We start from the raw sequence: 16,411 nt of genomic DNA, 5'->3' as shown, positions 1-16,411 counted from the left end.
TGTAGTTTAGACAAAAGAATGAAGAGGACAATACTTGAAATATCACTGCAAGACATGAGTCAAAATTCATGTCATCCTAGGACATTCAGGTAAAAGTATATAAAGGGTTCCATAGCAAGTTTTCACCTACCTACTGTTCTTTCTTATTTCACAGCAGATTCTCTATGATACTACACATTTGGGGCTGCTCTTTCAATTCCTTTGAAGTCCACGAATCATAGTATTTCCGGAGACAAAGCATATTTGGGGAAATTAAAATACCTTTATAAGGAAATTCCAATACAAAGTGAATACATACCAAGAAGTCCTAGCTCAAAAATAAATAATATATATACACACAGATTTACATATATCAGGTTACAGATAAAAATACTCAAAAGGGAAGAAATCCCTTTTCTGCCATCCTAAGTTGTCCCTTGGTCCATACACTTTACAACAATGCTGTATGGAATGATTACACGGTTTATTTTTGAGACTCTAACTTTATACAGAGCATAGAAGGCATGCCTCCAGAGAGGTGAAGGGCAAGAACCGAAGGAGATGAGTACAAATGAGTCAGGCCCAATGATAGAAAGGACAAAGCAGGCTGTCTGGGTTCTCATGATGAAAGCAACTGACCATCAGCCCTGGAGAGATGCCTGCCTGCTGCCATCTCTCTCTTAGTTGAGAAGCCATAGAAAGACTTCAGCAATAAGGACAGTGCTCCTTACCTCCTCAGTAATTGTGACTGGATGTGCAGAAGCTGTGAGCACTTATAGCTGCTAAGGAAGTTTGTAGGAAATGTGACTTGGACCTACAAAAGGGTACAAAGTCAGCCCCTGGAAATAGTCAGTGTCTGTGTATCACATCTTAGGCCCCTCAAATTCAGAGATAACTCCTGGGTTTTGCTTCAATCTCAAACTCCTCACTTAGGAGCAATAAATGTGACAATAACATCCAAACGCTCAGCACACAAATTCATTAACATTCTAAGCTGTCATAGCAGGAGGTACCCTGAAGATACTAACAAGGAAATTACTTCTTTCCTCTTCAGAGTGGAGTATGGATGCTGTGCAGTAAATAAAGCTTGAAGTCAGCATAAGTAAGGGGGAGAAGAAGAATCCAAGCTAGCAGCTGTACATTCAGATCCCAACTGTCCTACACTAAGGCAGGAACCTTGTGTGAAAGGGGGCAGATGGACAGGCTGAGACACGCAATCCTCAAACCCAACAACAAATCATGCAAGTGCCTGACTGCATTACACTGTACATGCAGACAGGCACTGATTACAGCAACATGGGCGCTCAAATTGCAGCTTTGTCATCAGAGCACAAATTTTCTGGTTTATTTGTAACTTGAGGGGTGGGTGGGTGCTAAACAAGATTCTTATTTAAATGTCTAAATACATATGTAAGCAGATGAAGCCCATGGTTTAGAGTCATGCAGCCTATCAGTGTAGAGAGGAGGGTGAAATGTCACCTTCCCCGTTTAGCCCCTGCATTGTTTGAGTGCAGGACAACAGCCACACCTCATGGCCACCTCTCCCCACCCAGGAATCAAACCCTGCATGTCTTAATCCCTCCTTCCTGTCTCCACAGTATCAGGAAGGACCAGAAAGGAATAAAAGATTCATGAAAGCTCCCCTTGCTGTTCACTGGATGGCCAAGAAAACACAGGACTTCTTTCACTCACCATACATTCAGCTGTAGGAGTGTCTGGCTCAAAATGGGAACATGTGTTTCCCTATGGAGGAGGGCTAGGCGAGCCCAAGCACTTGCAAATTATTTTGTGAAGCAGTGTGAAGAACAGCCCTAAGACAACACCGGTGAACCTCTCAGGAAGCTGGTGATAAAATTACTAGGGAAACATCAATGTCAGTGCTGGCATTAGTTTATCAGAGCCACTGGTCTGCCATCACTGCACCTGCAGGCAGTCTGTGAGCTGTGACACTTCTCACAGGAAGATTTCTCCAATCTTTAGGTACAATTCTCCAATCTCCAGGTACAATTTTTAAAGTGTGTTTTGAAAACTCTGTCTACATCTGCCCTCTTGCAGCAACTCCTGAGATCTGCTCAACTCTCATATTTATACACCTCCCTGTCACTCCCCCACTAAAAATGAATAAAATTAAGGTAGTTTACTACTTTGAAACTCTATATTTCATTAAAAAACCAAGTATCTGTTCTTACTGCAAAATTGTTCTATGACAGTAGAGAACAAAATTTGTACCCCAGACTTGAAATACCCTTTTATTTATATGTGAGAAATTCTCCATTAATACATAGCAAGTCGACTTGTATTCATCTGTAGTTTCAGTTTATTTTTATGAGCTGGAAAAACATGAAGCAAGGTTTCATGGTTTGAAAAATATCAAAATTGATAAATAGCATCATAGTCAGCCCTGTTAACGAACTTACTACCAGTTATTCAGACTGAACTGAGAAAATTCTCAGCCTTCGGATGTAAAATTAAGGACATGTAAAAAAGCACCATTCAGCTTTTCCTTTTTAAATAGAAATTAATCCAATTATCAGATGAAATGCTTCATTACTCAAAATTTAAAAATTACAAAATTGCAAGTAAGTTTAAGACTGAAACAGCTAATTTTTAGACATCTGAAATTTTTGACATTACCAATAGTATGCCAAATCTGAGCCCTTCCCATAAGACAATCTATTGCTCCTTGTTCTAACTCCTTATATCTAACAAAAATCAGCATATTTCACTGGGAACACTTCCCAGTTCTCACAGGTGCAGCTTGTAGATGAGAGAGGAAAATAATCACTTTTAAAAATTGGACAACCTTCTACTCCTAATACGGTGTTAAAAACTTGGAAGCCATTTCCAAAGGATCTTGATCTTTTAATTTAAAAACATTCAGTCCACTTAGGATCTAATTTTTTTACAGTTTATTCATTAGAACAGTTGAGGTAAAGGGATTCCTGTGTTGTTCCTACCACAAATATGCATAGCTGTTAATACTGGGACACAAGCATAGGCAAAAGAAAATTCAAACTCCTCTGTTCATTTGATCTTTGAAGTCACTGTTATCACGGAAAAAAAGAACAATGCCAATCTATCTTAAAAGGATGTTAGTGGTGGCAAAATGAATTGATATCCATTAAACTATCAATTGAAACTGACCTGCTCATTTAAACGACATCCCATTTGGGAGTGGGCAGATCTGAAGCAGTGGCTTAGAAATGAAAGGCTATTTAAGAAATCCTAGAATTGTTTCAAATTCTAAACAGGGTGCATCTCAGTTGTCTAGAAACAATGTCCTGACAAACTGGGAAACAAAATCATTACAAAAAAACTCCTAAGAATGGACATGATAAATTACCTCAAATCCTTCACTCAGGTTTGCAATTCAAAGCAAGAAAAGCATAGTAACTCCCTACAGACCTTCAGATCACAGTTTATACTTTATACCTACGGAAACGGTCAAGGAAGCATGCAGATTAATGGAGAGCCCAATACTGTAAATCTAGTCAGATGTCAGCAAAACCTCTCTTCCCCCACTCTCAACTCAGTTCGCTTTGTATCAGATAAAACACTTCTTTCATATATTGATTTATTTCCAGTTTCTATAATCAGAACAGAGATTCTGCAAGCGCCTCATTCAGAGAATACACATCTTATTTAAAACAGAGGAATACAAGCAGGAATCTTTCTTATTTACATGTTAACCTTAAAATAGAGTCCCAAGAACCCAGAGTCCAAGCCCTATCAAACAGCTAAATCTTATGACCTCATAAAATATTTGGGACATGCACGAGGCAGCTCTTCACAGACTTAGAGTAGATCTATTTGTGAGCTATCTCTAGGAGAGCCCTCTTTGACAGCAGGAGGAAGCTAAACTGCAACTGATGGAAGCTTTGGTTCACTGTATGGTGTTGTCAAAACCTGAGGGAAAATTCAAGGACTTCTCAGCAGTGCCCAAGGGCTCTGGTTAGGCCGGACCAGTCTCAGATCATGGCCCTCTTAGAAATGCCTTCAGCAATGAAATCTCACATGCACCAACCTAGGCAACCTAGGCTTTGGCTCCAAGTCCACCTTTATGCCCATCTGCAAGACAAAAGATGGCTTATTACTTAGTATTTCCGATGCCATAAAGGGTTTTCTATCACATAGGCATGACACCTCTAATCCTCTTCTGATAAAACTAAACAGATTGAGCTCTTAAGTATTGCAAATGATAAATATGATTGGTACAAAATTGCACTACAATATTGCTAAAGGAAACGCAATAAATTTTTGAATTAAAAAAAAAAATCTTACTTTCTAGGACCTTGTACATTGAAAAGCAGTGGTAAGAACTCCAGATTCAAACTCAACTGTCTAAATATCACCTCCTACGGTAGTGTTACAGCAGCGTTTGGGCAGCAAAGACTAGCAGCATATTTGGATATATGAGTATATGAAGCCTGAATAGCAACATTAGAACACTCTACAAGGAGTACCATAAGTGACTCTCACAGTTACTCTGTAACTCTGAAGAACACTTCAAGTGTAGACATTAGAACTGAATGCATATGGATGTGGAATACAGGGGATTTTCATGCAGGAGTACAATTAAAGGTTAAATGACAAGTTTTACAGTATGAAGCTTATGAAAAATGATGTATATGGGTTAGTGGATTACATAAGACTTGTTGACTGGGCACACAAATACATGTCAAAAAAGCCTCATTGTAAAGAAAGAACAAGACTTTTCAACCTTGCTGGAAAAAAAGCATTTTAAGAAACAATGTCAGGATGTTGATATTAGGAAAAAATATTCCAAGAGATGCTATTTACTTATAAAGAGGGTAATTACTAAGAAAACTGATTACAAACAAAGATATGCTAATCCTTACTTGATGTTTTCATCATCAGGATGTGTCCTTGTAAAAATATATTTAAATCCAGTTGCAGGATAAATACTATAACCAAAAGTTCAAAAATGTTTTCTCCAGCCTTGAAGAAGTTTGTGCATCTTTTGTACATCACTGAGCTGAGAGAACACTAAAAAAAAGTGTCACTATATTACTGCTTCATCATCATACAGTACCCCCCAGGTATCCAAACCAGGTCACTGTGAGAGACAGACTACCAAGACAAGCAGACCTTTGGTCTGACACAGTACAGCCTTTTTCATGCTGTTCATCCCATTTCCTTCAGAGGTTACAAGGACAAGAGGGAAGCATTGCAAACCCCTGCTCATCCTCATAATACTGACATCTCTGCTTTAGGACACTGAATACTCTAGCTCATAACACACAGGGTTCAGCAATACTTTTCCTGATTATTGCCTGCAAGTGTATATATTTTGCATCTTTCTCTGATATAACAGGCTGTACCAGTCCATTATCCAGTTTTACTAATTATTTAAGCAGGTACAAGAATTCTCTTTCCACAGCATGCCAGTGAGCACATCTTTTCAACTCACTGGACTCACAGTGACAGCCACGTTTGCAGTTGGGAAGGCATTCAAGCCACATTAAACTTGAGAAGGATGTTGAAAGTTCCTTCTGTCTCCACAATGTAAATCTGTATTACATGTCATGTGACTGAGGCCCTGCCACATGTGGGACTCCAGGCACTGGTGCCAGTTTAGTCTCCCTGTACTTGCCTGTGGCACTATTCACTTTCTTAAAAAAGAGATGCTTTGGTATAACTAAGATATTATGTCCTCTGTGCTGAATTCAAGCCTTGTACTCAGTAAAGTTAATGGCCTAAGACAATCTTGTTTTACCTCCTGTATAGCAAGTGTTCCCTTATGCTTTATGCCTTGAGAAGCATTACTGTAAAGTATTTTTTCCTTCATTGGATGGTACAAAAGGATATCGCAATCACAAAACACACACTGGAACAGAATAGTGTCTTTCTGTGAAAGACGTAGAAATGAAGTATCACAATGAATACTGAAGTTCATCTTCCTTTGATAGTCTCCTAACAGACTATTAAAATACATTTTCTGAACAAATGTAGCATCCCTCACTTTTGCTTTACTGAAAAGTTCTCTGGTTACAAACTGTTCTTCAAGACAACAAAGCAAAGTTCTTATCCACTTGACATAATTTCTTTTCAGTATCTAGGCACACATACTGTTTTTTGTAGCATCTTCCTTCTTCAGTACAGAAGGGGTCACAGTAAGAGGCACTCCATCATGCTTCTTGTTGCCCTTCCCACAATTTCCCTTCTCATCCTCTGCCCACTAAGCAGGTATCTGTAACATCCACAAAATAACAGCAAGAGCATCTATGGTTTGAAGGACAGCACTAACCTACTCAATGTCATTATTCAAGAATGATGCTGACAAGACACACCTCTGCATACCACAGTCACAAAGCTAATCTATCATTCAGTAGCACTAGTCCCAGCCTCTAGCAAGTTTCTCTCTAGCTCCTGTTTTGCTGCTTTCTTCACTCGTTACTGTACCTTAAAATCATAAATCCATCAGGACAGAAACTACATTCTTTTAACTCAGGCTTCTGCAATACCTACCAAACTGCACATTAAGCCTGACTAGACCTCACTGGAACTACTGGAAATGTGCAAATAACAACTAGAAAACAGGCTTCCCTCAGGTCTTGATTTCTTTTTCACTGAATGTCCATCTTCTCCCAATACACAGAAATTTGTCATTTTGAGATTGGTCACTGCCGTCTATGAAAAACTGTTGCAATCGCATGAGGTCCCAGAGACAATATATGTATATATACATCACCTTTCTAAAAAGACAAGGAGGAGAGCTGGTGGAGTGACAGGCTAGTTAGCCCTATCTCAGTCCCCTGTAGCTTTATGAAGCAAGTTTTGAAAGCCATTTCTAGGCATCCAAAGGAGAGACATGACTAGGAACAGACAGATTAAATGATGGAAAATCAAGCCTATGCACCTGTTTTCTATGACAGAACAAGAGGCTCTGAGGATGCACAGAGGGCAGAGAATGATGTCTCCACCAACTTCAGTAAGCATCTCGATGCAGTCTCTCATAGCAGCCTTACAGCCAGATGGGGGAGGTTTGGACATGAAGGTATGGATGGCATCCAGTAAGAAAGATTAGAGAAGCTGGGCAGGTTAAGCAATCAGTGGTTTGAAATCTGCATGATGGCCATTTATGAAAAGCATGCCTTAGAAGTCAATACTGGGATTGATAGTGTTCAGAGATGGTTAGTGACCCAGTGGAAAAAGACAGAACATACTCTCAACAAGATCAGAAATAATAGCATGTTGAAGAAGGGAGCCACTGATATGCTGGAGGGTGGGGGTACCACCAAGAGGGGCTTGGACAGATTGGAGGAATGAAAGACAGAAACATCATGAAGTTAATAATGAAAATAGAACAGTTCAATTGGAAAGAACCTAAAATTAATAACTAGTGCAACTGACTGACCATTTCAGGACTGAACTGAACAGGGCATTGTCCAAAGGTCTCTTAAACCCCAAGAGGCTTGGGGCATCAACCATCTCTCTAGGAAGCCTGCTCTAGTGTTTGAACACCCTCTCCGTAGAGAAGTGGTTCCAAATGTCAAGCCTGAATCTCCCTTGGCACAGCTCTGAACCATTCCCACATACCCTGTGACTAGATACCAGGGACAAGAGACCAGCACCTCTCTCTCTACTTCCCCAGTAAACCATAGAGAGCAGTCTCCTTTTCTCCAAACTAGACAAAACCAAATTCCTTCACCACTTCCAACAGGATCTGCCTTCCAGCTCTTTCATCAACTTGCCATTTATTATTTGCTCTGTTTTAAAATTACATCATGATCTAGTCAAGGGAGGGGATTGTCCCACTTGGATCTGCTCTGGTGCAATCTCACCTCGAGTCCCATGTGCAGTTTATGGTGCCACAATATAAGAAGGATATAAAGCTATTAGAGAGCAACCAAAGGAAGACTAAGAAGATTGTGCTGCTCCTGAATATATTTAAGAATTCCTTTCTAAAGCACATCCAGCCTTCCTAGATTCCTTTGCCCTTCGAGACTGACTCTCAAGGGATTTTGTCAATCTCCTGAACAGGACAAAGTCTGCCCACTTGAAGTCCACGGTAGCAGTTCTGCTGGTGCCCTTCCTTATTTCACCCAGTATTGAAAACTCTAACATTTCATGGTCACTATGCCCAAGACCGCTGCCAACCACCACATCACCCACTACACCTTTTTTGTTGGACTCCATGATCCCTGTGGGTCCCTTCCAACTCAGTATATTCTATGATTCTTTGAGTTAAAGGACTTTAAATGCCTTTCAGTAGCACCCAGTATGATCTCCTCTATAATTTTTCCAGGTGCTGGGGCTAGACTAGCAGGTCTGTGTTTCTCGGGTCTTGCTTCATGCCCTTCTGGTAAACTAGAATAATACTGAGTAGCTTGTAGTCAGCATGGACCTTTCCCAAACTCCCAAAACCTTTGGTAGAGATTGACAGAGGTCAGGCTACAACAACCACTAGCTCCTTCAGTACTCTGGGATGAATCCCACCAGGCCTCATAGACTTAGAAACATTTAACTGGTCCCTTACAATCTCCATGTACACAAACAGAAAGTCACTATTCCCACAGTAATGGTCCTCCAAATCAGAAGATAGGGCAGCCCAAGGTCTGTCAGTATTCTGAGACCAAGACAAAAAAAAAAGGACTGAATGCCCCCACTTTTTTTTTCACTCCAATTTGTCAGGTGATCATCTACTACAAGTGTCATTCCAATGTTTTCCTTAGACCTCCTCTTGCTGTTTATGTATTTCAAAAAGCCTTGCTTGTCAGACACAACACTGGCCAGTTTCAACTCTAATCAAATTTTATTCTTTCATATCTTCTCCCTGCGCATGTGAACTACAGCTCTGTAATTTTTCTGTGAAGCTTAACCTTGCTTCCAGAGATCATACAATCTCCTTCTCTTTTGAGATTCAAGAGGAGTTCCCTGTTCAGTTAACCTGGTCTTCTGCATGGCTTGACTTTCAACACAGAGAGATCACATGTTCTTGTGCTTTTAAAAGGTGATTCCTAAAAACTGACCAGCACTCAAGGAACAGCATACTAGTAACTAGCTCACTGAGCCACCTAAAGTTAGCTCTATTGAAATTCAGGGTAGCAATTTTGCTGACTGTTTTCCTCATTACATCGAAAATTTTAAAATTACCCATTTCATGATCCTGTGGCAAAGGCAGCCACCTACCATCATATCTCTCAAACATCCTTATTAATAAATAACAGGTTTAGGAGGAGATCCTTCCTAGTTGGCTCACTGAGTACTTGTGATTACAAATTATCTTCAACATACTTCAGGAATTTCCCAGACTTGCTTGTCACACCAGTATGGTATTCCCAGGTCCTGTCAGCAAAGTTGAAGTCTCCCATAAGGGCAAGGAGAAAGACAACTGGAGAGAAGACAAAACTGAAAAAAGACTGGGGAGTCCTGGTGGACAAAAAGTGGAATATGAGTGAGCTATGTATCTTTGAAGCAATAATCACATACTGGACCACCTTCGCAGAAGCACAGCTACCAAATCAAGGCATGTTATTACTCCTTTCTACCCAAGTAATCCACATGGGAAGCAGTATCCTTCACACTGAGCACTGTGTGAACAGAGTGAGTTCTAAGAAATCTGCCTTAGATGAAAAAAAGAGGCAAAAAAAATTGAGTTATTTTATTAATCTAAGAATGCCGTAGATATTAAAATCTGTATGAAGTTACCAAAGTCTGAAGATATATTTTGATAAATACCCTGGAGTAACAAGATACATGATCCATTTCACTTGCCTACCACTCAGGAGAATCAAATTTGGTTGAGAATCTGACTGACGTGTGAATGGATTCTAATCTAGAAATAGGAAAGACAGGGCAGCCACAATAACTGGAGTGTCCTGGAGCTTCCAGAAAGTTGCCATGGCAGGAAGTATGGCTTGCCATACTTGCACAAGACCTGCCACAGCGGCTCTTCACTACTGCCACGGGTACAATCAGCCTTTAAAGGCAAGAAACACCTTCTAGGAGCTTACAACCTAAGTAAGGGCTTAACCAGATAACACTGCTACTGACCTCAATAGGAAAATCTGATGAATTCTCTTTCCCTGTCCCCTGAGAAAAATCACACGAAGCATTGCAATCCACCCCTCCACCACCACAATGAGATGAAGGCTCTTGATTCCCTAACACCTTTCTTGAAAAAATTTTTAAAGCATCCTGACATCACAGAAGAGGAAAAACCACTTTTGACAATACTCATAATGTAGGAAGATATATCACAATTGATTTTAAAAAGGGAATAAATACAATGGCTAAAATATAAAATTTTAGCTGAATAGTAACCTGAGTCAGTCTGTTGAATAGACTCAAACTAAGAGAGGTTGTGGAGGATACTCCATGAGATCAAAACCACTCAATTTCGCAAATGCTCTTTTAGGGAACCACTCCCTATCAATGGAGCAGCATGCAGTTTAGATTACAAGGCTTCAAATCCGAAATTTTATCTTCAAGTTGTCAGAAGAACGTGACCATCTTTCTAATTCACTGTATTCATGAGTACTAGATAGTCAAGACACTACTCTTCAGATTTACCTTCTCATCAGATGTTTTAGATTACAGGCCCTCCAGATCTGAAACTTCCTGTGTTACACCTTAGACACCATTGTTCAAAATAGCTACAAATAAGACAAAGCCATGACAACTCTAAAACAGGAACACTTCTTCCTTCACAAACTGTTACAGCTTGTCCTGTAATTTAAATGGACTTCTGTATTCCTTCATTAAGGTAAAAAGGGTTTCCCTGTTCTAATTACTTCTAAAATGTACCACCCAAATAAAAAAAAAAGGAAAAAGAAAAAAAAGTTTTTAGAAGGATTTATAGTGACAGATCTGACAGTTTGCTTGTGCTGCAAAATATAAATCCAATTTGGATGTCTCCCCAAGAATAAGTAGGTATTAGGGGATCAGACACAGTGTGTATGCAGTATAACTAACTATATGTGTCAATCATGATTTAGCAAGTCATTCAGTTTCTGTTTCATGTATATTATGACCATTTCCCATTTTAATATAGTTAATATAAATCACTACTTCCTATTCCCCCAATCAAATCTGTCCCTCAGTCATTTGATTCGTAAGAGAGCAGAAAACTGCAAAATCACTAAAATGACACAAATTTTGCTATTTGCTTACGAGTGCTAAATGCACCACCACAATCAAAATAGATTTTACAAGTTTAAATGATCCCGCCTGAAAGTTCCAACAAGGAAAGCCAAAAGTTCTATTCATACAAACAGATCCTATTTTTAAAGGACTTAAGAAGCTGTGAGGCCACCTGTTCCTTGGCACATGCTATACAGGTACATATTCTGAAAATGTAGTCCAAGGTAAGCTCCAGAGTTATTAAAGAGAGGGAAGAAATCCCTGTCCATATATTCTGCAACACAGAAGGTAGAAGGTAGTAGAAGTTCTATGAAGAGAATCTCTTTAGTGTATCCCGCAGTGTAATGTCCAATCATCAGCAGGTGGAGACACCTCCAGTACGTATAGCAGACAATACTTTTGAAGGGAGAGAAGGCATGATACAGAAGGAGTCTAATCTATACCCATAATGCTCTGAACTCAGGTGACACTTTAAATGGCTTTTTTGTTCAATGGCATGTTAACTTCAACAAGCATCCTTTAGAAACGCTAACATATTTTTTAGTTTATACACTGAGACATGGATGTTTTATATAATCTTCTACCATACTGCAACAATATTCAAGGGTCCGGGTTTCCATCCAGGACACCAGCTTGCACATTTACGTCCAGGTAGTTCTCCCAAATCCTTATCCAGCAGGAGGCTTAGAATTGAACATGCAACACACAATAAAGATTGAAGACATTCAGAACAATGGAGAAGGAAAAGGTCTAATGGACAATGTGGCCAGTGAGCTAATGGCAATTTCTACGTAGACAAGCACCATATTTGCTTTGCCAGTTGCAACATGATTTGAGTCCATTAGCACTTGGCCACAAAACATTCTGCTAATACAAGATTCAGGTTCCACGTTTCAATGTGTTAGTATTCCTTCCTCATTCCCCAGCCAAGAAATCCTTCTGGCCTGGAAGCAGGCAGAGGGAGACTCCTGCCTCCCTGAATGGCAGAGGAACTTTCACCCTGAAAATGCCAAATACACAAACAAGCAACATGTCCAGGGGGTGAATAATGATCTGAAAACCCAAAAGCATCTGTACATGACCCATTACATATGAACTGGAATCAGGGAAAGAGATGAATTCATAATAAATACAGTGATAGCAGGAAAATTTCTAAAAGTCACTGCAGTCCCAACACTGATTACCTTTTCTTAAACATAGATTCACAAACATGACTTAGGTGTGTGAGGCACACAAACCAGGATGGATGATGGCACGCATTACGCACCAATACTGAAGATACCACTACTGCCAAACAAGATGTCTGGTGCAGACAAACACCAGACTCAAACACTTCCAAAATCGAGCAAGCTTTTACAGTTGCAATGCTTCCTTTCAGCTGTATCCAGGGCTCTTCTCTGGTGGCATTTTAAAAAGGTTACTGGAGACAGCAATGGTAGATTTCTCAGCTGCTGGTGTTTTCCCGGTCCACTCGGAGTTCTGGGATCTCAAGGATGGTGATGCTGGTAGCTCTGATTCTGCTGCATCCATGTGAACAGATAAAGTTGCTGGAATATAAAATTGCAGGAAAGGGGTAACAGAGGAAGACAGTAAGAAAGGGCAATAAAAAAAGTTAGAACAACTGACTTCATGGCAAACCCCTCGTATACATAATTTCATTTATGAAGATATTATTTATTGAATTTCTAAAAGTTTTCCATCCAAATTCCTTTGAAGTAGAGGTTCTTGACAGCATTACCAATTTTGCTCTAACAATTCCATATTCAAAACTCTAAGTTCCTAGTCCAGTAACTAGTTCCCTTAGTCAGAGCTCCTGTTGAAAATCAAAAGGTTTAGCTGTCCCATATTTAAAGTGAATCAATTGACAATCACCCATCTTAAAATAACTTGGACTCCTTGCAAAGACTCAATTAACTCTCTACTTGAGATTTTCAAAGTCTCCGAAGGCATGGCAACTTTCAGGTTGTTAAGCTCCTCTAAGGAGGAAAACATACCTCTCCTCACCCAGAAATGGCAGTACCATGAACCTCCACATTAATCCAACATGGTAAATCAGCATATTATGACAAGAAACTCCTTGTCAAACTAGGTGGAAATCCATTCTCATTTTCTCAATGCAACCACAGCTTCAAAATGGGACAGGCCATAATAGCCAGAGAGATTTGAAGATCCATAGTTCAACCCAACAGTTGCCCAAATTTCCAGGATTGTCAAAAACCTAGAGATATGAGAGTTTACTCCAATTCTCAGCATCCTGAATGACTCAATACTCACAAGCAGAACAGGGCCGGTTAAAGAAGAGTAAGTGCCATAGGAGTCTTTGGGGCAAACAGGAATTTTTTAACAAGTAACTACTTCAAAACAAAACACATTTCTTCATTCCAGTCTCACAACAGATAATAGTTGTTTTTGTGTTTTAATTACAGGTTGCATCTGCTGCTCTGTAGTGGATGAAGGAGATAAAGAGGCCACAGCAAGCTTCAACTAGAGGATAGATTGCTTTGAAGTTTAAATAAAAAGTTGGTTCAACGCTTGAGGTTCCACATTAAGTAGATCTGGAACCCCAACAATGCTGTTTCTAGACAGCCAAAAACAGGAGTCATTCCCATACAGCTACAACACAGCTGATAAAAGTACCTTGCAATTTTACATCCAGCCCATCATCTTCCTCCATCTGAAAGTCATACAAAACGTGAAAAAACCCCAAACAACTAAGTCAGTCCTAAACTCACAATCACCACCAAAACTACACTATGTGCCCCTACTAACAGCCTCCCCATTTAGGGTCTACATCCTTCCTCATAAAAAAAAAAAAAAAAGAAAAGGACCGAAACTGGCTTCTTGTTTCTGGGTATGACAAAGAGTGAATAGTTAACAAGAAACAGAAGAGGGAAAATTCACCAAATTACTCTTACTCATCAGACTGTTCTCCAATAAGCAGTTTCACAGGCTGCTGTCACCTTTTTTACAAGCTAAGTGTGAATACATGCCAAGGCAGACAAAAATCTATTTATGCCGTTTTTTACACCAGACTCACTGAAATAGCTGATTAAGATGCCAGTTACCATGTGCACTACTACCTACATTATGAACCACATAAACATTAAAAACATCAGTGTAAAGATCGGTAGTTGTTCACCACTTATTGCACAACCATCTGTACTTGTGTCCTATCCTGACAAAATGAAGACAGACGTGACAGTCTTCATCAGATTCCTTTCAAACCAGAGAATAACTTCCATGAGAATAAAATTTTATGCAGTATTTCTCAGACAAGCTCTACTGTGCCTCTGGGGGTATTATTCCAAATCTACTGCACTGCAATGGGAAGTTACTAAACACAAGGACACCATCCTTGCCTTCAAAGTCTCAGATCACTGAAGGGTCAAAAGATCTTTACCACCACAGATCTTCTTCCTCCCTATGCACTGGCTGTTGGTCACTGAGTTGGATGAATCTCTGCTCTAATCCAGTACAGTCAGCCTTAACTCCCTCCAGATTTCCTTATTCTGCTGCCAAACTACACCAGCTAGCTTTTTGTTCTTATCTGGTGAAGGCCTCATGCTTTAGGGCTCACACTCTTCGATTGTGTAGTGTGGAAAACATAATTTTTCAGTCTCTCTGAATTCCGTAAGCTTGCCCAACTTAATTTTGATAAAACTCACTTCCTGAAGTGCAAATTAATTCTGAATTTTCTGCCCACTTTTTGTTGTTCTCAACAGCTCAGTTATGGTATTTACACCAGTTAGCCTCAAAGAGCAGCATTAATACCAGAACTTTAATACTATACCAATACAATAGAGACCCAAGGCACTTCTACAGTAATGCAGTTTTTTGATGTTCATGCAAGGGTCTCTGGGAAAAGATACTTCACCAGAACTCATAAATATTACAATTCATGAAAGTATGTGAGAAGACATGGAATAAAACTAGTTGTTTGGTTCTCAAAAAAACATTATCTCTAGCTGCCTTTTCTCATTCCTGCACTGAGGAGGGAAATAGCACCCACATCTCGTCTGCCTTTTATTAGCATCTTCTGATTTCAGCCAAATTCAACTCAAAACTTTCTGTGGATGGTGGGGGGGTGAGGCGACAGGGGAAGATTTGTAGCTGCATGTTTAAGAAAGAAGCTAAATTCATCACAGTGACAGGGGATAGTGTTGGCAGAGATTTGAGCTATTTATTCTTTTAGGAAAATCCTATAAAGAATGACACGAGGAAGCCTCTATCTGCAGTCTTGTTCATCACACTGGTGAGGAGTCCGATAACAGATGTATGCAGTAGCGTGATTTAGTGCCGGGAGCTGGCCCCTGATGTGTATTAATACAGCGGCAAAGCGGAACGAGCCCCTCTTCATCACTCATCTCTATAAAAGAGGTGGAATCCGAGATGGCCCGATGTTCGGCAGAGCAAGCCCATTTGTTCTGCTGACTGATGAAGCCAGCTCAGGCTGTGTCCTTCACCTCCACGGGGCACTCAGGTTGCAAAAAAGGAGATCACTGAAGCAGGACCTGGTCAACAAGTGAGACGAGAGCAGTTGGACTGAGAGAAGGAGCTATTTAAAGGTGAAGAAATCCAGCACTCTGTGCCTGCATGATAGGCATGGGCCTGCATTCTGATTTACCTGTGCTTCACCTTTTGCAGAAGTAAAACACCACAAACATAAAAAAGCCTCAGAAGTGAAAAAAAATGAGGCTGCCATGACTCCTCAGGCACACGGGAGAAAAATCTTTATCTCATCAATATCCAACAAATGTAAGAGTGTCCAATTAATTCTACATAACTGCAGAATAATATTACATATCTTTTTAGGCATTAGTAATTCCGTAGCCAAATCTCCTTTGACAGAAATAACATCAGATTCCAGGAGTTTCCAAATTACGTGTCCAGGTTGTGCTTCAGCTGTAATTGGGAGTCTGTAGCAGAACGTCATTTAGGACACAGCTTCAGTTACCAAATCATAAAAGTTTCTCTCCACAAGTCAGTACTACAGCAAACCCTGCCCACAGCTGTTCACTTAGCTGGGGTATTTCTGAACAGGATCTGAGAAAGAGATCTTTACCATTTCTGACCATTAAAGACTTTGCAGACCTTGTTTCTTGATGATCAGCATAAGCACGTTGCCTGTACTCTATTAACCATGCTCCTTACTTATTTTGTAATACATAATAACCCTCTCTCCCTCATCCATAATAATAAAGCTTTCCAAAACCCTGTGCTACTTTCCACAGCTGAGTTCCACTCCAGATGCACTCTCAACTCTACAAAAAGTGTTCACTATACAATTTGCGTAATCAGGTAAGTACACCTTAAATAGTATTTTGAA

At 40.0% G+C, this 16,411-nt stretch overlaps 1 protein-coding gene across 6 annotated transcripts in view; it reads right to left on the bottom strand.

Annotated features, from left to right (window-relative positions):
- Positions 1 to 4,184: 4,184 nt before the first annotated feature.
- GPATCH2L (G-patch domain containing 2 like) overlaps positions 4,185 to 16,411 on the bottom strand; it is a 39,964-nt gene continuing 27,737 nt past the window's right edge. For 3 of the 6 annotated variants that reach the window (XM_066188538.1, XM_066188539.1, XM_066188540.1), the window contains exon 10: positions 4,185 to 12,632. In XM_066188538.1, coding sequence (XP_066044635.1) covers positions 12,460 to 12,632 — 173 coding nt within the window. In that variant the 3' untranslated portion in view covers positions 4,185 to 12,459. Of the gene's footprint in view, positions 12,633 to 15,444; positions 15,597 to 16,411 lie in introns of those variants that run through there. The other 3 variants (XM_066188541.1, XM_066188543.1, XM_066188542.1) reach the window with 2 other exon arrangements.

This window comes from Chamaea fasciata, unplaced genomic scaffold (genome assembly GCF_029207755.1).
Source record: "Chamaea fasciata isolate MVZ Bird 193981 ecotype frontalis unplaced genomic scaffold, bChaFas1.0.hap1 SCAF_7, whole genome shotgun sequence".
NCBI classification, from domain to species: domain Eukaryota; kingdom Metazoa; phylum Chordata; class Aves; order Passeriformes; family Sylviidae; genus Chamaea; species Chamaea fasciata.
The sequence above is the reverse complement of the archived record's forward strand: the minus strand, read 5'-3'. Positions and strand labels throughout refer to the sequence as shown.